The 24,056-nt window shown below is 42.2% G+C and overlaps 2 protein-coding genes across 2 annotated transcripts; one reads left to right on the top strand and one right to left on the bottom strand.

Moving 5' to 3' along the window:
* Positions 1–438: 438 nt before the first annotated feature.
* LOC128596695 (lactoylglutathione lyase-like) lies at positions 439–1,433 on the top strand. The gene is made up of 2 exons (XM_053606337.1): positions 439–836; positions 881–1,433. Exons 1-2 carry the CDS (start codon positions 454–456, stop codon positions 1,059–1,061), a joined length of 564 nt encoding a protein of 187 aa, XP_053462312.1. The 5' UTR covers positions 439–453; the 3' UTR covers positions 1,062–1,433.
* Positions 1,434–4,264: 2,831 nt separating this feature from the next.
* LOC128596510 (NACHT, LRR and PYD domains-containing protein 11-like) lies at positions 4,265–23,987 on the bottom strand. Its single transcript, XM_053606111.1, has 10 exons — positions 23,711–23,987; positions 20,262–21,825; positions 19,021–19,182; positions 17,740–17,907; positions 15,067–15,237; positions 13,845–14,015; positions 10,868–11,038; positions 9,911–10,081; positions 4,740–4,812; positions 4,265–4,270 (listed from the first exon to the last, which is right to left on the bottom strand). Exons 1-10 carry the CDS (start codon positions 23,985–23,987, stop codon positions 4,265–4,267), a joined length of 2,934 nt encoding a protein of 977 aa, XP_053462086.1.
* Positions 23,988–24,056: the final 69 nt, after the last annotated feature.

The following is a 24,056-nucleotide window of genomic DNA, read 5'->3' as shown; positions in this document are numbered from 1 at the left end:
GCCTCGACCTCCCAGAAATCTAGGATGACAGCTATGAGCCACTGTGCCTGGCCTTCAGAACATATCCTTGTCATTAAGTGATGGATGACTGACCCAGCACAATCACACCTGTAATCCCAGCACTCTGGGAGGCCAAGGCAGGTGGATCCCTTGAACTCAGGAGTTTGAGACCAGCCTGAGCAAGAGTGAGACCCCTTCTCTACTAAAAACACAAAAATCAGCTGAGTGTTTTGGCTGATGCCTGTAGTTCCAGATACTCAGAAGGCTGAGGCAAGAGGATCACTCGAATCCAGGAGTTTGAGGTTGCTGTGAGCTATGACACCATGGTACTCTACCCAGGACACAGAGACAGACCCTGTATCAAAAAAAAAGTGGCATATGAGGGGAGCCCGGCCGAGTGCGGCTGCCTAGTCTGTTCCTGGGGCCCAGCGTCCGCGATACAGCAGTGCTGAAATGGCAGAGCCGCAGCCTGCCTCCGGAGGCCTAACAGATGAGGCCGCCCTCAGTTGCTGCTCCGAAGCAGACCCCAGCACCAAGGATTTTCTATTGCAGCAAACCATGCTACGAATTAAGGATCCTAAGAAGTCACTGGATTTTTATACTAGAGTTCTTGGAATGACGCTACTCGAAAAATTAGATTTTCCTACTATGAAATTTTCACTCTATTTCTTGGCTTATGAGGATAAAAATGACATCCCCAAAGATAAAGATGAAAAAGTGTCATGGGTGTTCTCCAGAAAAGCTACACTTGAGCTGACACACAATTGGGGCACTGAAGATGATGAGGCCCAGAGTTACCACAATGGCAATTCAGACCCTCAAGGATTTGATACTTTGCTAAGAAGAATATGTTCCAGCTCCATCCATGTAAACATGAAAGAGGTCACATTGGAATTGCTGTTCCTGATGTACACAGTGCCTGTAAAAGATTTGAAGAACTGGGAGTCAAATTTGTGAAGAAACCTGATGATGGTAAAATGAAAGGCCTGGCATTTATTCAGGACTGTGATGGCTACTGGATTGAAATTTTGAATCCTAACAAAATGAGAGCTCTCGTTTAGCACTATGAAGAATGCCCCTTTGAGATTTCAGTGAAGACACAGATTGAAAAAGTAAACAACGTGATTGAAGATACTCAGATAACAGAAGCATCTAGAACTTATGGGTCATTGTTGCGATTCAAATTATTCTTAAATCCATTTTCCTTTCCTATTTCAGCTGGGGTTTTTTCTCCTAACTTTTTAGTCATTCTGGTTTTAAAGTAATGCTTTATATTATGCCCTTGAATATAGTTGTGTAACTTTATTTTTTAGTTAATAATTAGAACAGTTCCTTTCAGAGGCTGTATTTACTTGCCTTCTATCTCCTAAATAATACGTCTCTTCAAGTCTGCCTTTGAATCATCATTTTCCAAAAAAAAGTATTTAATATTCTTTTGTTGTGGTTATCTTCTGGGGTTTCAGTTCCTCAGAAAGAACTTTCCACAGTGGCACATAAAGAACATAGAACAAGAATGAAACTTCATGTGTACTTCAAACAGTACAAAGTATTTATTTTACAAAAGAGTAGGTACTCTCAAGAGTAATTCAGAATCACGCAGGCGAGGATACTGATAGAAAAAGTAGTTTCTTTTTATTTATAAAGTACATTTAAAGTTCAAGGACTGACCTCATTTAATTGGGAATGGGAAGGAGTAAAAAATATAATTTTTACTGGGTACCCAGACACTAGGCTATAAGACATTAATACCGACAACTATCCTTATAAGAAAGAAAACAGGCTAAACATATAAAGTAACTTACAGTGAATGGAAGGCAATATAAATAGGCTGAAGTACTCAAGATCTCACCATCATTTTTAGTATTAGATTGTGCCTCAAAATTAATGCCTCCCAGTACCTCCTTCACTAGCCTCCTGTTGTAAGGACATTCAGTGAGTTGGAGCATTGTACTCTTGGCTCTCTAGCCTGAGTACCGTGGTGGGGGAAGAAGCTGTAGGAGCGTCTTTAGCATGTGACTGCTTTAGGGCAGACACCCTGTTATTCCTGCATAGGTAATGCTTGTATTAGCTGGAAAGAGCCCCCCTGCCCCAAGGTCTTCTGGATGCCAGTAGCCACATGTAACAAATTATGTTCAATAAAACTTAGTTATCAGAAACCAAAAAAAAAAAAAAAAAAAAAAAAGTGGCATATGACTGTATACATAGGATTATTTACCACATGCCCTTTTGACATTGGCTTTTCCACTCAATATAATCCATCTGAGTTACTATTTGTAGCAATAATCCATTCTTTATTGCCAAGTCATGATCCATAACATAAATGTACCAGTTTTTTTTTGTTTTTTTTAACCATTCACTTGCTTTGCAGACATTTGAGGTGTTTCCTGGTTTTGGCTAGTGCAAATAAAGCTGTTGTGATTGTCTGTGTGGTGATGTTTCCATTTTACTGGGATAAATACTCAGGAGTACAATTGCTAATTTGTAGTGTAAGTTTATGCTCAGTTTTATAAGAAACATCAACTGTTTTCCAGAGTAGCTGCATCCATACTATTTAAAATCTGGCAGAGGTTATTTCTGACACAATATGACCTGCAGCTGGCTGCTAGTTCATTCAAGCTCACTGTTGGATATTGATAGGTCACCTGGGCTCCTGATCCAGTTTCCAAGAATTACAGTTGGAATAACAGAAATAGGATTAAGACTTTAGGTTTGCAGTTGAAGATTAGGAAAAGTCAAGGTTAAGGGGGGGATGGTTTCCTTCCCTTTAACAGCTGAGAGTCAGTCTGAGTGTGTTTGAAAGACCTGGACTCAAATTTGAGGGCTAAGCTTGAGAGAACAATTGGTTAAGAATCTGTGGCTGGAATCCTGCTGGGGGTGGGGTGTGGGGTGGGGAGACCTGAAGAGCAGCAAGTGGGTGTGAGGCACAGCCTAGAAGCTGTCTTCACGATGGCAACTGTGGAGGTGAGACAGGTCTTAAGACATGAGTCCTAAGTAATCTACTCAGCTCTTGTGCTTTAGGACAAGATTGTATCCTCAGCCTCTAAGAACCCTTACACCTGCCCAACACTTGAATAGATGATCCCTTTACCTTGGGCATCATCTTAGCTACAATAGATCCAAATGCTTAAAAATAGGGCACCATGGGTGGCACCTGTGGCTCAGTGTAGGGCGCTGGCCCCATATACCAAGGGTGGCGAGTTCAAACCCAGCCCCGTCCAAACTGCAACAAAAAAATAGCCAGGCGTTGTGGCGGGCACCTGTAGTCCCAGCTGCTCGGGAGGCTGAGGCAGGAGAATGGCACTCTACCGAGGGCGGTAAAGTGAGACTCTGTCTCTACAAAAAAAAAAAAATTAATAGGGCACCACAACTATGGCGTGAGGGCTAGAAAAATTATCAAAGGATGCCCTATTCAACTCCCTCTTCTGAAAGACAGGATTAAAGGGAGAGGCTCGTCACATATGGCCTTTATTATTCTGAGGTATGTTCCTTTTATGCCTAGTTTACTGAGGGTTTTTATCATGAAGGGGGCTGGATTTTATTGAATGCTTTTTCTGCATCTGTTGAGAGGATCATGTAGTCTTTGTTTTTGCTTGTTTATGTAGTAAATCGCATTTATTGATTTGTGTACATTAAATCATCCTTGCATCCCTGGGAGGAAACCTAGTAGGTCCTGGCAGAATATCTTTTGATGTGCTGCGGAATTTAATTTGCTAGTATTTTATTGAGGATTTTTGCATCTGTGTTCATAAGGGAAACTGGTCTGTAGTTTTTTTTGTTTGTTTGTTTTTGCAGGGGGTGGGAGGTTGTTATATCTTTTCCTAGCTTTGGTATCAAGATGATACTGGTATCATAGAATGAGTTAGAGAGGATTCCCTCCTCCATGTTATGGAATAATTTCTGTGGGTAGGTACTGGGTCTTCTTTGTAGGTCTGGTAGGATTTGGCCATGAATCTGATCTGGGGCTTTTCTTTATTGTGAGATTTTTTAATTACCACTTCAATCTCGCTGCTCATTATTGATCCATTCAGGATTATGTTCTTTCTGAGATCATACAAATCTCACATTTCTCTGAATCTTAGGCACCAGTCACCCTTCACCCCATGGAACTCTTACAGATTTGTGAGCAGAGAGGAGGAAGAAAAGGGAACAAATGCCAGTTGAGGCATAAATAGATCAGGAGTGAAAGTGTTGTAGCAGAAATACAAAGGGAGGGATGTAAGACGTAAGTTTCCCTTCAAGGGATTCCTAAGGATTCCCTTGACAACTATCCCTAGGCAAAGAAAAGGCAAAAAAGAGAGGGGATCATAGCTCCTTCAGTTCAACTTGTTACTCCAGGAAGCCCACTGAAAAGAATCATGCATTGTACTTTTCCCAATGCATTTGAACTTTTTATTGCTCCATAGAATCCTTTTAATACTCTAGTGAGACAGTTTTTAAAGAAAATGGTCAACTTGATCAAGGTCACAAAACAAAATCAGGTAGAAAATCCTAACTCTAGCTTTCCTGCATCCCAGGAAGTAACAGCTCACGTGAAATACATTTTATGCAGAACATGATTAAAGGGATTGCTCAGAAACTGTAGTTTCCTCTGTCATGGATGAAAACTTTCTGGGCAGTTTGAAAAAGATTGAATGCCAAGGATAGTTAGGTGTTGAAGCTGGCTCAGGAGGACTTCCAGAGCCAAGCAAATCAGTGAATTGTCTGCTTTCCTTTGCAGTGGAAAATGAAGATGAAAACACCAGCTTGTTATTTTTTTCTCTAACAGCAATCAGCAAACTCTGGGTTTCTGCACTCAAATCACTTATTCGAATCCTGAAGAAATACAAAGGGAGAATTCTGTTAATACATGTTCTATCATACCTTTGTCTCTTCAATGACTAGCTCCTGATGTAGCATCCTTTGGGCATTCTTGGGAGGGTCAATCATGCCACCTCTAAAGAAAAAGTGAAATCTACTTAAACTAACTACACTAAAACAGAGATTTCTCCATTAAGCATTGCAGTAACAGGTCCACTGAGAGAACTGCTCTAAGTTGATATTAGTAATAATGACTGTTGATGTGTACTCGGAATTTTACAACATATCTCACTACACCTCACATCAGATGATGGCCATAATGACTTTATGGTTTCCAACATGGAGGGGCAGAGTTTTCAACTACCATCTGTTCACATAGCTGAAGAACAGAGGCACACGTTTGCCAGAGCCCATCCTTATAACATCTAATAGTTTAGGGTTCTTTTGTTTGTTTTTTTCTTTTGAGACAACGTCTCAGTCTATTGCCCAGGCTAGAATGCCATGGCCTTAGCAGAGTTCACAGCAACTCAAATTCCTGGGCTCAAGTGATCCTCCTGTCTCAGCCTCTCAAGTAGCTGGGACTACAGGCACGTTCCACCATGCCCAGCTAGTTTTTCTATTTTTAGTAGAAATGGGGTTTCACTCTTGCTCAGGCTGGTGTCAAACTCCTGTGCTCAAGAGATACACCCACCTCAGCCTCCCAGAATGCAGGGATTACAGGGCTGAACCACTGCACTCAGAGCGTTTGATATAGTTTCTTCACATTAAGAAAGGAGATTCATAGTAACTTTTATTTCATGCCCTTTCTATGAGTGTCCTAATTAGCACCTAAGTACAAATACCTTTATAACCTGAAATATGATCATTTCTTCAATTTACTTTCATTAAGCACCTATAATAATGAAAGAAAAAATATCCCTGCCATTATTGAGCTGATATTCTCATAAAAAAAAGTTGGACAAAAACAGACTAAATATGTTATATGGTACATTAGAAGATAAGAGCCTTTAGTTAAGATGAAGAGAATAAGGGATTTGGAAAGTCTGCTGTGTTTGAAGGGATTTTTCTATGCATCTGAAAGTTTGATTAATTATCCATATTTAGCATGAAGTATCATTTGGAAAGGATGAAGAAAAATGAACTCATAGGAGGGTCCTAAGCACATAGACTCTGTGTTCTGATTTAGTCTTCAAGAACTCTGAGATAAATACTCTCATTTTTTCATTTGTGAATATTGAAGGCCAAGTGGAAAATGAGCTGCCTGTACTGGACCAATGGGTAAATTCCAGATCTATATATTTTGTTTCTAAGTGAGCACTCAGTAACTTAAATCTTGCTTTCCTTTAAGAAAATAAAGCAGTGGCTTACGCCTGTAATCCCAGCACTTGGGAGGCCAAGACAGGTTGATTGCCTGAACTCACAGGTTCAAGACCAGCCTGAGCAAGAGCAAGACCCTGTCTTAAAAATATAGCGGGGCACTGTGGCGGGCACCTGCAGTCCCAGCTACACGGGAGGCAGAGGCAAGAGAATCACTTAAGCCCAAAAGTCTGAGGTTGCTGTGAGCTGTGACACCATAGCACTCTACAGAAGGTGACACAGTGAAACTCTGTTTCCAAAAAAAAAGAAAAGAAAAGAAAGTAGGTAGAAATGGAATATTAGACATTGGAAGAACTTTCTAAATCTGTGAACAAAGTATGACCAGAAATTGAGGTAGGCAGCTTCGAAGATGCCTTCCAATGATTGTCCCCATGTGTTAGTCACACTCTGAATAATTCTCTCCTTGGGTATAGGTGGGACCTGCTAGGTGCTTCTAACTAGTGGGCAAAACTGAAATGTCACTTCCTCATTGACAAATTTATATAAAATTGTCATGTCTGGCTGAGCTCGGTGGCTCATACCTGTAATCCTAGCACTCTGAGAGACCGAGGCAGGTGGATTTCTTTAGCTCAGGAGTTCAAGACCAGCCTGCGAAAGAGTAAGACCCTGTCTCTACAAAAAATAGAAAAGCTAGCTGGGCATTGTGGTGGGCGCCTGTAGTCCCAGCTACTCAGGAGGCTGAGGCAAGAAGATTGCTCAAGCCCAAGAGTTTGAGGTTACTGTGAGCTATGATGCCATAGTACTCTACCCAGGGAGACAGAGTGAGACTCTGTCTCAAAAAAAAAAAAAAAAAAAAAAAAAAAATTGTCACTTCTGCCTTGCTCACAAACTTACTCTATTGCCTTGAAAATTTGATAAATACAGGTCTGTATGGCAAGGAGCTGAGGGTGTCTTTTAGCCAACAGCTGTGGGATGTAGATAGGTTGACTTCTCAGTGGGGGAAAGTGGGTCTAGCTTTTCTATTTTTGTAGAGACAGAGTTATCCAGGGGAAAATGCACAGACCAACAATCCCTGGGAGTTGACCAAAACCACTGAAGATGAAAAGAGCCCAGAGGTGCCCAGATAGGCCAGACTAGGCCTGTGCAGAGAGTCAACAGGTGAGAGGGGTTAAACTCTTTGAGCTTTTGATATGTAGTTAGATTAGGAAACCTGGTTTACTTCCCTGCAGGGATAGAACTAGTTTTTCCCTCCCCCTTTCTAAATACACCACCTGTTGTCTAGTCTGTTAGCAACCCCCTACCATTTACCCAGCCTCTCTCTCAATCTAATCTTCCTGGGGACTTGGGATTCTTTCTTTTTTTTTTTTTAATTTATTTTTATTAAACCATAGCTGTGTACATTAGTATGATCGTGGGGCACCATACACTTGGTTCATAGATCATTTGACACATTTTCATCACACTAGTCAACATAGCTTTTGTAGCATTTTCTTAGTTATTTTGCTAAGACCTTTACATTCCACATTTACTAGGATTCACATATACCCTTGTAAGATGCACCGCAGGTGTAATCCCATTAGTCCCCCTCTTCCTCCCTCCCTCCCCTCCCTTTTCCCTTTCTCCCTATTCTTAGGTTGTAACTGGGTTATAGCTTTCATGTGAAGGTCCTACATTAGTTTCATAATAAGGGTGAGTACATTGGGTACTTTTTCTTCCATTCTTGAGACACTTTACTAAGAAGAATATGTTCCAGCTCCATCCATGTAAACATGAAAGAGGTAAAGTCTCCATCTTTCTTTAAGGCTGCATAATATTCCATGGCCCTATTCATAATTGCTAAGTCATGGAAAAAGCCCAAGTACCCATCGATCCACGAATGGATTAATAAATTGGGATTCTTTCAACCCTATCTTTTGGCATTTTTACATTTTGCATATGCACCTTTGTTGAAAATCAATAAAAGCCTTCTAAAGAGGCTAAAGAGGGGCTGCATTTTCTCAGTTTACTCAGCCTGAGTTAATGTAAGTCTTCTCCAGGCATTCTCAGATTTTATGAGTTTTTAAACTCGAGTATGGGCTCGGCGCCCATAGTTCAATGGTTAAGGTGCCAGCCACGTACATAGAGGCAGGCAGATTTGAACCTGGCCTGAGCCTGCTAAATAACAACAACTGCAACAAAAAAAATAGCTGGGCGTTGTGGTGGGAGCCTATAGTCCAGTCCCAGCTACTTGGGAGGCTGAGGCAAGATAATCACTTAAGCCCAAGAGTTTGAGGTTGCTGTGAGCTGTGATGCCATAGCATTCTACTGAGGGCAACATAGTGAGACTCTGTCTCAAAAACCATAATAATAAAATAAAAATAAACTCAAGTATGCTTCAGCATCATTTGTCCAGTCAGCTTTCAAACCAGGTCGGGGTTCGCATGCAATGACCCCCAACAAACAGCCACCTAGGCTCTAGGACCCGCAGTCCAATATCTCTGCAGGAACTGAATTCTGCCAACAAGCTGTGATCTTAGAAGTAGGTTTCTTCCTTTCCCAGGTGAATCTGCAGATTGACCCCAGCCCCAGATGCAGCCTCGAAAGATGCCCTGAAGATAATGAGACTCACACAGACTGTGGAGTAGTGTGTGTGTGTGTGTGTGTGTGTGTGGTGTGTGTGGTGTGTGTGTGGTGTGTGTGTGGTGTGTGTGTGGTGTGTGTGTGTGTGAAGTCAAGGCCATGGCAAAATAACTGCCCACAGGGTAGTGGTGGTGGCAGCAGCAGTGATCCCATGGCCTGGGCTGGACTCCTGTGAAATTTATCTGACATTTCATTGTCCCCCCCATCCCCAGAAGCTGTTGGGGAGCCCCTGCCCTTCACCCACTTCCCTTGCCCATGAGCAAGTGAGCCATGGCTATGGTTAAACTGTTCCTCTCTTCTCCCTTCACACTGCAACCCTAGTGGGGAAAAGAAGGTGGTTGCTGCTTGAGGTTTAGTTTTTGTTTATGTTTGAGTTCTATCTGAAAGCTGTGGATTCAGATAAATGGTCCTTATGTCCTCCTTCCCTTACTCATCCCTGGTCTGGCCCCCTATTCTCCATAGCACCAGTACCACCCTACTTACCCCAAGCACCAGCACACCCCCCTATTTCTCTCCCCAAACCCCTTTAGGTGGGGAGGGAAGAGGAAAAGAAGGGAAGGGACCTATGCTCTCCTCAGGCATCCAAGGAGGCCCCTGTCCTCATGGACTTCACCCTTTCCTGCAGGCTTTCTTCCCTGACAAATTTGCTAAAAATCAAACCTGAATAAAACTACAAGCCCCATAAAAATAAATAAATATAAAAAATAAATAAATAAATATGTGAGTTACCTCCTGAGTTTATGGTAATTTGTTACATGGCAATTGTTCACTAATACAGAAAGGAAAAGAATCTTTACTTTATGAGAAGGAATTTAATAGGTTTGGAACGACTAATATGATAGTAAACTGAGGATTAGCCATTTCCTTTCTCCGGTGATGAAGGGCACCACTGGGGCAAGTAAGAAAATAGAAAATATTTAAAGATACAGAAAAAAATTTCCCTATGAAGCACAACAAGTAATACTAACTCTCCCCTTTTACTCACCATCGATGATGACATACTCTGCTTTAAGACCTTGACACGTCTTCTCGATCTCCCAACAGGAACAACTGTCCTTTTTTAGGATCTATGTTTTTATGTTTGTTTTCTTTTTGGTATTTGACACTGCTGATCCATTGATCTGCATCTTGTGTGCCCTCGTGTCCCCATCAGCAAGGAAAACAGCACCCAACTTACCCAAGCAACTCAAGTACACATGATGGGTGGCCCAAACCCCGAATAAGTTTTATAATTCCTTCATCACCCAGATTATTTTCTATCAGGTTGAGCTTTTTCAGTGTTTTGCTGCTGCTAAGAACAGTGGCGAGAGTCGTGCAGCAGGCGCTGGTTAACATGCAGCCCTCCAGCCTGCAATAGAGAGACCCATAGGTGAGACCGGCCAGCTCTGGGGAGAAAGACCAGGGCAGGCAGATCAGATGGGTGTGGGCCAAACGCTTCCCAAACACCACCCTCCACAAGTTTCACACAAAAGAGTCACCATGGAATAGAGCAGCATTTCAAACCACATACTAAGAAGGGACAATAAGAAAGTGGCTTCAAGGGAGATGAGAGGTCCAGGAAGTCTAGAGGGTCCATAGAACGTGGGTATGAAGTAAGCTAGGTTACCAATGAACAACAGAAAGAGACAATCAATGACCAGTAGAAAAGGGCACTACTGCCTGGAGGTGCAGAGAGGCCAATGAAAGACGTGCAGCCAATTTCAAATGGAGAATTCAGTACCCCTGCGGGCCTCTGTCCCTGCCTCTCTCACTTTTTCTCCTTCACCAGAAAAACCCACTTCCAACTCTCTTTGGAAGTGCTCTAAACTTTCTCTTTGTTCTTCCTAAATAAAATCTCTCTTTGACCCTGAAACTTGTGCAGGTTACATTTACTTCCTACTCACGCTGCCTGCGCTGCTCCAGTTTCATTTTCAGTTTCTACTCACTTGCTTTCGGTTACTGCTGTGCCTCAGTTGAACTTTCTATTTCAGCCAAGTAATCAAATAGGTCAAATGGGTTTGGGGAACATGAGCTCCGACCCCCAACGCACTCTATGACGTCTAAGATTGCATTTCCCAGCTCATGCTCATTTCTACCCATCTTATCTTCCGCTTTTCTCTTCTCCAAGCAGGGAGCTCTCTCCCTCAGTACCTACCCAACAGTCTCGAGTTTGCAGTCTCGATGCTGCAGAGCATTGCAGAGCACCTTCACCCCTGCATCCCCTAGATTATTGAACCCAAGTTCCAGCCTCCGCAGGTGCACATTGGAAATAATAGCAGAGGCAATACTTCGGCAGACATCACCGGTGAAAAAACAACCCGTCAGCCTGCAAGAAAAGCACAAACAGAAGCTAGAGTCATGACTGCCTGTCTCAAAAGCTTTATGTCGTGAAGTTCTCAGTATTCTTGGAACTATCTCCTGACATTCCCCAAGAAGGGACTGGTTATAGGGAAAAGAGCAATACTAACAGCTCTAGAACATTTATTTACAAGGTGCCAGGCATTACCAATGATTTTTATTTTATTTTATTATTAATATTTTTTATTAAACCATAGCTGTGTACATTAGTATGATCATGGGGCACCATACACTTGGTTCATATATCGTTTGACACATTTTCATCACATTAGTTAACATAGCTTTTGTAGCATTTTCTTAGTTATTTTGCTAAGACCTTTACATTCCACATTTACTAGGATTCACATATACCCTTGTAAGATGCACCGCAGGTGTAATCCCATTAATCCCCCTCCCTCCCCCCTCCCTCCCCTCCCTTTCCCCTTTCTCCCTATTCTACCAATGATCTTAACGTGTATTAACCCACACAATGGTTGCAAGGCTCTGAGCATCCTGATTTGACAAACAAAGAAAAAACATTCTGAGTCCAGAATGTTTTAAGCATTTTGGTTCCAGGACATGGATAACTAGAAGGCCTATTCCTGTGTTTTGTGATAATGAACTTGAGTTCTAAAGAATTATTTTAGGCAAGCTCTTCTGATGTTCTTCTACCTTCCCATATTTATATCAAAGACTAATGTTAATGAAGAGAGCTAAATAAGTTGCTTTTATGATAAAAATAATTACACCACAGGGCTCTTCTCACTCAGAGCAGCCTAAGTCCTTATAGCTGCCCACATTCTCCCTGGTGACCTGCTGTCTGATTTTCTCTGTTCTTACTTATCTCATATGTCTAATTCTGCAATTCTACTTCTTTACCCCGCCACGTGGCCTCATGCCGCTGCTTGACCATGGCAGGCCATATCTATGCTAACATCTTCACAGTGGCTGTTCATTCTGCTTGGAAGCCCCACTCTGGTGATGTGCATGGATCTTCCTCCAAATCTTTGCTCAGTGAGGTTGGTTACCTCAACTAACCTTGCCTCAGGATGGGCAAATCACTTTCAGCACCCCCTGATCTACTTTAAATTGGAAAATTTTCCATAGCACTTATTGTCTGATGCAGGATTGAAAAACTTTCTCTGCAAAAGACCAGATAATAAATATTTTAGGCTTTATGGGCCACACAGTCTCTGTCACAGCTACTCAGCTTTGCCATCATAGCCCAAAAGTGTTCATAGGCAATATGTAATGGCTGTGTTCCAATAAAACTGTTTTGAGAATAATCCAAGAATTTTCTATTTTGCCACTTACTGGCCTATTCTCAAATTAAACAGAAACAAAGATTTAAGCTATAACTACAAAGTAGAAAGAAATTCAAAATAAGAAGTAAGTTACGGTAGTATCAACTATATTCTTACACAGTCCATTAGGTGCATCAGTTCTGGAGCTCATAAGCTATGGTGCTGCCATTTTTTAAAGAGATGATTTCATGACCTGCAATATTTTACTTTTTATTTTTTGAGACAGAGTCTCCCTCTGTGCCCCGGGTAGAGTGCTATGGCATCATAGCTCATAGCAACCTCAAACTCTTGTCCTCAATTGATCCTCCTCCCTCAGTCTCTCAAGTAGCTGGGACAACAGATGCCTGGCTAGTTTTCCTATTTTTAGTAGAGATAGAGTCTCACTCTTGCTCATGCTGGTCTAGAACTCCTGAGTTCAGGCAATCCACCAGCCTTGGCCTCCCAGAGTGCTGGGATTACAGGTGTGAGCCAGTGTGCCCCACCATGACCTGTATTTCTCATATTTCAAAGCCAAAGACATCTGAGATAGAATATTTTCAAACAAAAATGACTTCAATTCAATAACTTCAAAGGATAAGAAAAAATTCTTTTTGGATAAGTGATAACTCATCACCTGAGAAAATATGAGAGAGCTAGTTATTTAGTATCATTAAGGAGACTCACTCAGAAGGCTATATAAGGTTGTTACTTATTTCTTCCTGGAATTTTGTCAAAGGCCTTGGACCCAACTAAATCAGAGAAGTGTGTCCATGGCCAAACCCATGGGCTGAATGTAGCAGTCTCCTCCAGATGTGCTCCCAACACACTCCCTTTTAATAGAGCTGTTGCACAACAAAGATGTTCCTGTGGACTCCCTTCCCCATGAGTGTGTAAGTCAGGTTGGAGGTGTGTCTTTGGGTCCCTTCTTCTATAGCACTTTTGCATTGTGTCCAGCGAGGTTGGCACAGGTGCCAACACTACTGGAGGAGTGTCTGAGGGATTTTGTGGACCCTGATCCTTCTCAGCTAAGAGGTTTCCTCAATGAACCTTTGTGTTTTTATGCTGCCTATTGTTGGGAACACATGTTCCCACACACTTTATCACCCTTGACACCATCACTGAAACCTTTTTTTTTTTTTTTTTTTTTTGAGACAGAGTCTCACTCTGTCACTCAGGCTACAGTGTCGTGGCCTCAGCCTAACTCATAGCAACCTCAAACTCTTGGGCTCACTCAAATTTCCTGCCTCAGCCTCCCAAGTAGCTGGGACTATAGGCACCTGCCTCGGTGCCCAGCTGTTTTTACAGACAGGGTCTCGCTCTTGTTCAGGCTCCTCTCAAACTCCTAATCTCAAGTGATCCTCCCACTTCTGCCTCCCAGAGTGCTGGGATGACATGTGTGACCCACTGTGCCTGGCCACCGTCACTAAAGCTTGTTTCTGTTGCCAACATCAGCATGCAAACCTCCTTACGCAGCAGGAATGCTGTCGCCCATAAGAACACAGGAAGACTTACTCAAGCTCCTGTAACTGACATTCTGGGAGGGACAAGGGAAAAGTCAAAGACAACACTGCACGGTTCTGTAGGTAATTCACAGACAGCTCTAGATGTTTCAGAGTCGTGCTGAGTATAAGAACTCTTGAAATGTAAGCAACACAGCCTTCTGTAAGACAGCAGAAGTACAACCTGTGTGGGGACATAGACACGGGGAGGATTAGTGATGCCATGCCGCCTATAAAGGGGTCATGTGACACACACACACACACACACACACACACACACACACACACTCCTATCAAATCCACAAGAGTCTCCGTGCCTTTTGCTGCCACAGCCCAACACACCTCTACCTCCAACATCCTTCTAAAAAGCACCCAGAATAGTACAGGGGAAAAAATACAGAACAGGAAATACGGGGCAGGGCATGAGAAGAACCCCCTAGCTCCCACGTCCACTAACTGGAAAATCTTTCAGAAATTACTTCTGTAACCTGGTTTCCTCATTGTTTGATAAAGTGTATTTTTATCTGGGGGAGGAGAGGTTAACTTGAATCCTAAAATTCTTTTCCCTTTGAAACTTGTGATTCTCAAAGAGCTACCTTGCTGCTTACAAGGGAACCTGGGAACTGTTAAAAATGTTGAAAATGCGGACCTCTGATTCCAGACCTGCAAACCCATTTTATAGCATCCAATTTATGTTCAGGTTTAATTTATTGCTAATATAAGTTGAAAGTTTGCTCAATTCCAATCTGTATTTCTATCCTCTAGTAGCTAAAAAAAAAAAAAAAATTGTCAAAAACCAAAAATATCACACCAGATTTTGGTTTCTGCATGGGGGCAGAAGGTAAACTGGACTGGGGTTGACAATGTAAGTTCCCTGCTCTTATACAGGAAGTGTGGCTGCTGCAGTCCAGGAAATGCACTTGTAATATCCTTATCAACATATTTAACACCCTGTCCAAAGCCTAGTTTGCTAGTGTTGTGACTTTGTTCTCCACATTGGAGAACACAAGTTGGGGGTAAAAACCCCAATGAATCTAAATGCATTTTTGCCAACATTGTGCTTCTAACTAGCTGTCAAAGCAGAATGTTAACCCAGACCTATCCCACTACAAATACCATGTTTTCAGCGACTGCCCTTTGCTGTACTTTTCTCCTCCTCATTCTTTGACCACATGCCCAGACATTCAAGCCCAGGTGTGGACTTCTCTGTGGTGGGCTTGTCTAAGTCCCCTTACCCCAGTGACTCAAGGATACAGTCTGGGTGGAACAGAGCGTCACACAGTATTTTCACCCCATCATTCTTCAGGGGATTGTTGGATAAGGTCAGTTTTTTTAGCTTCTTGCTGCTGATGAGGATGGAGGCGATTTCTTGGCACGCACTAGCTTGCAAGTCACAGCGCATCAAGCTGTAAGGAGAACTCAGAGATGAAATAAACCCACCCCATTTTCTTTTCTTTCTCTTTTAAATTCTAAATTCTTTTTCTTTTTTCTTTGCAGTTTTTAGCCGGTACCGGGTTTGAACCCACCACCTCCGGTATATAAGGCTGGCAACCTATTCCTTGAGCTACAGGTGTGACCCAACCTATCCCATTTTCTAAGTCATGCCTCTTTTAAATAAAATCAATCCCAGCCAAGTGAGAAGTCACTCTACCTAGAATAGGAGATAAATGGATCCCTCTGCTCTTAATCTCGCTTTATACCAGTTCTCAGAGTTCAAATTAGGGTGAGGGCTGTACCTTTGGGAAGGGCAGTGACCAAGCAGGTCTCCGTCCTTTGGCATCTGTCTCCACATGGCCCCCAGTGGCATGTTTCAGAACCACAGAGGCCAGGTATTAGACAGGCCACCTAACCAGGTAAGGTATGTGCCACCACATGTACAAGCCTGGTCAAGACCCTCAATTTTCCACCACATTTACACTGACCTGTGAAGGTTTTCCTGGTGGCCCATGGTGCTCCCTATGACCTGGCTTCTAATTTGCTTTCTGATTTTATCTCTTAATTTTCCATTCATTATTCCCTCTGTCCTGTCCTCACTGATTTCCTTGCTCTCAAGGCCACTAAGCACATTCTGTTTTTGTTTATTTGTATATTTGTTTGTTTGGGAGACAGAGTCTCACTCTATAGCCCAGGCTAGACTGCTGTGACATCATCATAGCTCACAGCAATCTCAAACTCCTGGGCTCAAAAGCACTCTGGGAAGTTGAGACAAATGGATCACTTGAGCTCAGGAGTTTGGGACCAGCTTGAGCAAACCTATCTCTAAACATAGCCAGGTACTGTGATAGGCACCTATAGTCACAGCTACTTGGGAAGCTAAGGCAAGAGAATCACTTGAGTCCAAGAGTTTGAGGTTGCTGTGAAGCCAAGGTGTTCTACTAAGGGCAACAGAGTGAGACTCTGTCTCAATAAATAAATAAGTAAATATAGATTCTCTCAATACTAAGTTAAAACTAGTAGAGGAACAACTACAGGCCCACAGGAGAGAAAAATGCAGTTAAACTGAAGAAGGCGGGGAGGAGAAGGTTGGGTAAGTTCTCACCTAACAGGCACAACATAGGGGTATACAGCACACTTCCTGGGGGGAAAGTCTCAACTACAACTTGGATTTCAAATGCAAACAGTATAACCTCATCATATGTACCCTCATGTTAATCCAAAATAAAAAAAAATAAAAATAGGGTGGTGCCTGTGGCTCAGTCGGTAAGGCGCCAGCCCCATATACTGAGGGTGGCAGGTTCAAACCCGGCCCTGGCCGAACTGCAACAAAAAAATAGCCGGGTGTTGTGGCGGGCGCCTGTAGTCCCAGCTACTCGGGAGGCTGAAGCAAGAGAATCGCTTAAGCCCAGGAGTTAGAGGTTGCTGTGAGCTGTTTGATGCCACGGCACTCTACCGAGGGCCATAAAGTGAGACTCTGTCTCTACAAAAAATAAATAAATAAATAAATAAAATAATTAAATAAAAATAGAGTTTCAATTTAGTTATTGAAGAGCAGTGTTGAATAATACCTTGAGTATGTAAAACAATCTTTCAATTGTAAATTTTATGTAATCAAAGTAGAGGTCAAATCTTTCCATTGAAAATTTATCATTAGAATGGTGATGTTCTGTGTAGAATTTATACTAGATTTTGACATTTTCATACCAAAAAGGAATGTAAAATCTTATTAAGACTTTTATATTAAATATCATGTATTGATATTAAATTTATACATTGGGTTAAGGTTTAAAACATTTTTGCTGTTTCTTTTCACTTTTTAAATGTGGTTCCTAAAAAATTTAAAACTACTTCTGTGGCTTGGTGCCTGTAGCACAGTGGTTACAGTATCAGCCACATACACCCAGGCTGGCAGGTTTGAACCTAGCCCAGGCCAGCTAAACAACAATGACAACTGCAACAACAACAAAAATAGCCGGGCATCATGGTGGGTGTCTGTAGTCCCAGCTATTTGGGAGGCTGAGGCAAGAGAATTGCTTGAGCTCAAGAGTTTGAGGTTGCTATGAGCTGTGACGCCCTGGCACTCTATTGACAACAATGTAGTGAGACTCTGTCTCAAAAAAAAAAAAAAAAACTTCTGGGGCTTACATAGCATTTCCCTCAGACAGTGTTTCTTCAGGGTTTGACCAGGGTGCTGTGTACCTGAGAATGAACAGGAGAACTAGATGTTTAGAGAAATAAGGTCATAGGAGTGAGAAGCCAAGTGATAGAAAAGATTGATGTAGTAGTTGAGATCAATCAAAATGACAGGAATAATGCTGGTGATGGAGAAATATACCATGTGCTAACAATCTTCAAGAAGGAATGACATCAAGGACAGAGGGAAGGTGGCATTACCTGCAGAGTACCTCTTCATACCAGCACCTGACCATCCCCCTCATAAACACTGAGCGTCAGGCCAAGTTGGGACTCACCTCAGGTGCTGTATGTTGCAGGTGGGACTGCTCAAGGCCTCACGCAGCAGGGAAAACATCTTCAGAGAAAAGGGAATGCAATTCACATTCAGGAAGGTCAGGTTCTGGTTTTGAGCCACAGATATGAACAAGTCATCAAAATTTGAGCTGACAGAAACATAGGACAACCTGCAAAAAACAAAAGTCATGGGAACTTCTAGGAAAAGTCAGGTGCAAAATGAACACAACTGGAATTTTTCTGCCTGCCCTATTCCATCCTAGCACAGATTATGAGTGTTAATCATCTCCTTACATGCTGTACTCAACATTAGGTTCCCATGCAGGTCAGAATGTTTCCGCTAATCCCAACACCAGGCTGTTGAACTTTGAAATCATCCTCTAGTGGGCCAGGCACTGTGGTTCATACCCGTAATCCTGTCATTCTAGGAGGCTGAGACAGATGGATTGATTGAGCTCAGGAGTTCCAGATCAGCCTGAGCAAGAGCGAGACCCTGTCTCTACTAAAACTAAAAAAACTAACTGGGCATTGTGATGGACACCTGTAGTCCCAACTACTCGGAAGGCTGAGCCAGGAATATCACTTGACCCCAGGAATTTGAGGTTGCTGTGAGCTATGATAACATCATGGCACCCTATCCAGGGTGACAGAGTAAGACTCTGTCTCAAAAAAAAAAAAGAAGAAGAAGAAAGTTGAGCATGTCAATGAGAAGTAAGGAGAGTGATAGGAGGAAGAATCCACAACCATCAACGAAGCTACAGAAGCTTAGCCATGTACCTTTCTCTCCCTTCCTCCTGCTGGTGCTTCCTGAGGCAGCCATGATGGCTGGACCCACGATCATCTTGGTCACAGACAGACAAACCTGACCTAACACTGTGTCTGCCACAGCATTCTATGTCCAGACCTTTCATAAGTAGAAAAATAAGCCTTATGTGCTTAAGCCACCTTTGCAGGGAAGTGGGGGAGGGGAAATGAAGAAGAAGGGAGTCTCTTACATATGATTGAACAGAACTCAAAATGATATCACTTCCTTTCACCTGGGCAGCTTGTGATTCATCAATACCTGAATCAATTATCTTTTATTTTCTAAAAACAGCCAGGGATTTCAGGGGCTCCCCAACCCCCTTACTGTGATAGCCACATTCACCTGACTTAGTTCCCTTCCCAGTGTTAGTATTTATCATGTGAAATAATCGTTTTCTTGTGTTTTGTCTCCCCCAGAGAAGGAAGAGGAGACCACTGCTATTTCCTGGGGAACTCTGAGGCAGAGACTGGTGGAGTACCTGAGTGTTTGAAGCTGACAGTTAGGATGTCTCAGGGCTTTAGACAGAAGCATTTCTGAAATCCTGTTAAGGTCACTGTTACAAATTTCCAGCTCCCGGAAGTTCTCCTTCTTGTGAAATAGAGAGCAGATCTCCCTCCAGTAGGCGAGGCCCCTCATTTGACTGTAGAGAAGAAAAATGGGATTTTCCAGTGAAATCAGCTCTACTCCAACAATTTGAAAAACAACGCACACAGAAAGGGTGCCAAAAACATACGTACACATTTAAAGACAAGAAAAACCTGTATTAAAGTTGTAATACTCAATATATACCAGTAACAAAAGATGAATACAAGTTGCCTTGAGCACCTCTTATAATTCATTGCAGAAGTCAAACATGACTTGAGTATTACAAATATAATATAGGTTTTTTCTTTCTTAAAATGTGTGTTCCTTTGTGGTGCCCTCTGCGTATATTACTATGTCTTTGGAGAGACCTTGTACCTAACTATGACTTAATATACGAGGCAGAAAGAGACGAAACCTTGTCAAATATGAAAAACAACACCCAGGCTTGCTAAGTGTAGTTGATGATTCCATATTTGGGCAAAATGCAAATATGGATAAAAGCACTGCTTTTAACTGTAGTGCTTTTAACTGTAGAAATGTTATATCTAGAAACACTCATATTGATAATAAGTATAGAATATTATGTGCTATTATGAACACTCCCTTCATGTCATATAAGGATACTTCAGTTAATCCATACATGTGATCTATAGAAATGAAGTCAAACCATTGGTTCTCAACTAGCAGCAATTCTGTCCACCAAGGGATATCTGTCAATGTCTCAGGATGTGTTTATTTTCACAACTATAGCATGCTACCCGCTAGGGTAGAGGCCAGGGATATTGCTAAACAACTTGTAATGTATAAAATAATACCCCACCACCACAAAGAATTTTCTGGCCCCCCAAATGTCAGTAAGGCTGAAATTTAACATAGAAACCCTGAGACTAAACTGAAGTAGTGATTAACAAAAAAAAACTGGATCAGTGTAACATGGCTTATTGTACCCTCAATGAATCTCCAACAATAAAAAAACAAAAACAAACAAACAAAAAAAACTGGTCTTACTAGAAGCTAGAGTGGAAATCAAGTTCTGCATGGCCTTTAGTGTCCATCTTAGGGACAACAACGGCTAAAATGTGGGCAGGTCATAGGAATATAGAAAAGAAAGGGATTTTCTTTTTTAAGACTCACCTGTAAGTTAGCAGCTCGATGGGTGTCTTGTACTGAAAGACTTGCTGAACACTCAACTTAAGCTTCTGAAGAGGTTGGCAGTGCCGCAGACAATATAACGACACCATCAAATCTTTGTGGGCTTGAATAAAAATGGTTGCCTCTGAGAAAAAGCCCATTACCTGTGTCACAAATTCTTCCTCCAGATTCTCCAAGAAACAATAAAACAAAGGCATGTGGTGTTCCATCAGGTTCGGATTGGTCGCCAAATATTTCATATGCACGAGCAAGGTCTGCCTGAGAGATTCCACCATGGGTAGTTGACAGCCCAAAGATGTCTCAAGAATTTTTCTCCTTCTCTCATTAAGAAGGCCAAAAATGAAAGTAATTACTGGACTAAAATTGTCGTATAATTCTCTCTTCTCTATATCTGTCCTCCCGGCTGAGGGGATCGAGCGACGGGGTAACACCATCAGGCACGCTAGGGCTGCACAAAACTCCTGAATGTTCAAGTGTATGAACTCGTAATGGACCTCGTGGTTGCTGCTCCGCAAGAGAATATTCATGGCCTGCAACACAGAGACATCATAGCAGGTGAGCCCGACACTTACAAGGTCACTTCCACTAAAATTGATGGTGTTGTGAGATAGTCCTTCTAAAGCCAGTAAACACAGACGATTTAGGAGAATGAGGTGATACTGTTGGGCAGTAACATCAGGGTCAGATGCCAACACCCTGGCGAGATAATAGGTATATATATCCGTGGGTGTCTGGCAGGAGAATGCGAAATCTGCCTGGTTCATCTGCTGATTCAGGACAGTGCACAGGATCCAAGATAAGAGAGGGACCTCGCATAGATCCACAAGAATTTCACTGTCAAGTACTCGATTGAAGGCTAGCTCCGCCCTCACTTTGTTTTTAAAGAATAAGTAAAAATAGTTCTGCTTCTTTTCGTTAGAGAGCTGCAGGGTCACATAGCAATCTTTCTTGTTCATCAAGGCCTTTATGGAAGGCTCACAACTGGGCCGTGAGGAGACCAGGACCCAGCAACCTGGAACCATTTTTCTTTTCAGCAAACTGACCAGGAGAACAGACACCGGCACCTCGTGTCTGCTGTCACTACACAAAGCAGATTCGTCCACGTTCAGGTCAACGTTCATGTTATCCAGGTCTTCCAAGATAAAAAGGACCTTCTGGGGTTCAGACAAAATGTCGGCAATTGGAGCCTGGTCCTCGGGCCAGTCCTTGGAGATAAGCTCAACCAAGCTGCCATCAGTCATCTCATTGATTTCATGAGATGCAATGTGAATAATGTACGAGATGGTGTCCTTCCACATCTCACCCAGTGTCCACTCTATCACTGCGACTTTTACAATCATAGATTTCCCTGTGGCTCTGTCTCCCACGAGGAACACATTAAGATTCTCTGTGGAAGTTGTTGAAGAATCATATGATAATTCAAGCGTGTAGAAAATGTCTCCAGTAACTTCGCAGAAGTATAAGTAATGAACTTCTGAAAAGGGGCACGTTTCCCACTGGCTTAGGAATTTTGTCCGCATGAGAGATTTGTGCATTTCTTTGTTACCTAAGTGAACATAGGGTAGATGAAATGCAAAATGCAGATAAAAATTTAAGAGGCAAAAACGGTTTCACCCTATTTTCATATAAAGTAAAAGTACAGGAAAAACAAAGTCATTTTACTAACTATCCATTCATCACAAAGGTATAGATACAAAGATATTTATAGGTTGCATTAAAGCAGCAAGAAGAAGGTTGAATAAACCTATCCATCCTTACAATACAATCTTTTCCAGATTGGTGGGAAATATTCAAGAGATGAGAAAGATGAGGGGAAAAAATCCTGGCATTTAGAGTCACTAGCTCTCTGATCCAGGAGACCTTGGATCAGATTCATATTTTTTTTTTTTTTTTGTAGAGAGTCCCACTTTGCCACCCTGTGTGAAGTGCTGCGGTGTCATAGCTCACAGTAACCTCAAACTCTTGGGCTTCCATGATCCTCCTGCCTCAGCCTCCTGAGTACGTGGGACAGTAGGCATCTTCCAGGATACCTGGCTAATTTTTAGAGATAGGGTCTCAATCTTGCTCAGGCTAGTCTCTAACTCCTGAACTCAAGAAATCTACCTGCCTCAGCCTCCCTGAAAGCTAGGATTACAGGTGTGAGCCACCATGCCTGGCCCTAGATTCATGATCTAAGTAAGTTTTCTTAACCATTCAGATATTCATTTTTCAACTGAGATACATAATATCTATTTCAGATCCATTTGGTAATACTAAGTGAGCCAATGAACATGATGACCTGATTAGGGGAGTATCCAGTATTTTAACTCTCCATAATCTTTATACATAAGTCCATACATTTCTTTGGTCCAGATCTTACAGTTTTAGGACAAAGCTCCATGCCAGGGATCCACTCTAGCTTAAGCACCTGCCCCTGGCCACTTTCACAAAATCCATATAGCAAGAAGACAAAAAATAAGGGCAGAATCAAAGTCACAAGACAGGACATAACCCACATCCGACCCATCAGTGGTCCTTTTTCCAGTCTGAAGAGTGCCTCTTTTGGCATGGAACAGTTACCAAAACAACCAAGCTTCTAAAACCAGGAAAGGACCCAACAAAATGGGAAAACTATAGGCCAATATCATTAATGAATATTAATGTAAAAATATTCAATAAGATCCTAGCAAACAGAATACAGTGACACATTTAAATTATACATCATGATCAAGTGGGCTTTGTATCAGGGATGCAAGGTTGGTTCAATTTATGTATATCCGTAAATGTAATTCACCACAATGATAAAATCAAAAACAAAGACGATCTGATTCTCTCAGTTGATGCAGAAAAGGCTTTTGACAACATCTAGCATCCTTTTCTGACAAGAACACGGGGGAAAATAGGCTTAGGTCAGACATTTCTTAAACTGGTAGAGGCCATCATCAACAAATCCACAGGAATGTATTGAATGGAGTAAAACTGAAAGCATTTCCACTTAGAACTAGAAGTAGGCAAGGATGCCCACTATTGCCACTGCTATTCAACATAGTTCTGGAAGTCCTAGCTAGTGTAATCAGGCAAGAGAGGGAGATAAAGGGTATTCAATTGGGTACAGAGGAGGTCAAACTCTTGTTCTTTGCAGATGGCATGATCTTATAACTGGAAAACTCCAGAGACTCAACTACAAAGCTCTTAGAAGTCATCAAGGAATATACCGTTTCCCCCAAAATAAGACAGTGTCTTATTTTAAGGTGTGCTCCCAAAGATGCGCTAGTTCTTATTTTTCAGGGGACATCTTATCTTTCCTGTAAGTAGGTCTTATTTTCGGAGGATGTCTTATTTTCGGGGAAATGGGATAGTTACATCTTGGGATACAAAACAACCAAGCTCCCTGCAAACTTCCCCCTGCCCCTTGTCCCCTGCCCGCCCCTTCTGGGAAGGGCCCCACTCACGGTTTCGTCTAATGGTGATCTTCTCACAGAGATCTTTACGACCAAGCTTTTGGAGTATGCTGAATGTCATATTCCAAGTGTGCTGTTCCTCATAGGAGACCGTCAACATGTTGACCAGAACTTCCTTGCTCACCTCTAGGTCAGTCCACGGAATCTCTGGTGGTCCAAACTGCTGGATCTCTTCTACTAGATGACTCTTAAAACTATGAAATTCCTCATCACTAAGTTTCTCTAGATATGAGAGCAGATCAAAGGCAGCAGAAAACAATTCTGCCATACTGCTTCTGCAGGGAGGTCAAACTTCAGAGAGCAAGGACCTTGAGGAATAAGGAACATGGGATCCACA

This window comes from Nycticebus coucang, chromosome 10 (assembly GCF_027406575.1).
Source record: "Nycticebus coucang isolate mNycCou1 chromosome 10, mNycCou1.pri, whole genome shotgun sequence".
Taxonomy (NCBI): Eukaryota; Metazoa; Chordata; class Mammalia; order Primates; family Lorisidae; genus Nycticebus; species Nycticebus coucang.
Note: the sequence above shows the minus strand (reverse complement) of the source record. Positions and strands in the feature narration are given on the sequence as shown.

Excerpts from the sequence above, each read along its gene's own strand:
- LOC128596695 (XM_053606337.1), top strand. The coding sequence starts at position 454 with ATGGCAGAGCCGCAGCCTGCCTCCGGAGGCCTAACAGATGAGGCCGCC. Across the intron at positions 837-880 it reads CCTCAAGGATTTGATACTTT|AGGTCACATTGGAATTGCTG; the intron begins GCTAAGAAGAAT and ends TAAACATGAAAG.
- LOC128596510 (XM_053606111.1), bottom strand. The coding sequence starts at position 23,987 with ATGGCAGAATTGTTTTCTGCTGCCTTTGATCTGCTCTCATATCTAGAG. Across the intron at positions 14,016-15,066 it reads TGTATCCTTGAGTCACTGGG|GTTGTACTTCTGCTGTCTTA; the intron begins GTAAGGGGACTT and ends GTCCCCACACAG. Across the intron at positions 4,813-9,910 it reads TGTGTACTTGAGTTGCTTGG|GATTCGAATAAGTGATTTGA; the intron begins GTAAGTTGGGTG and ends GTATTTCTTCAG.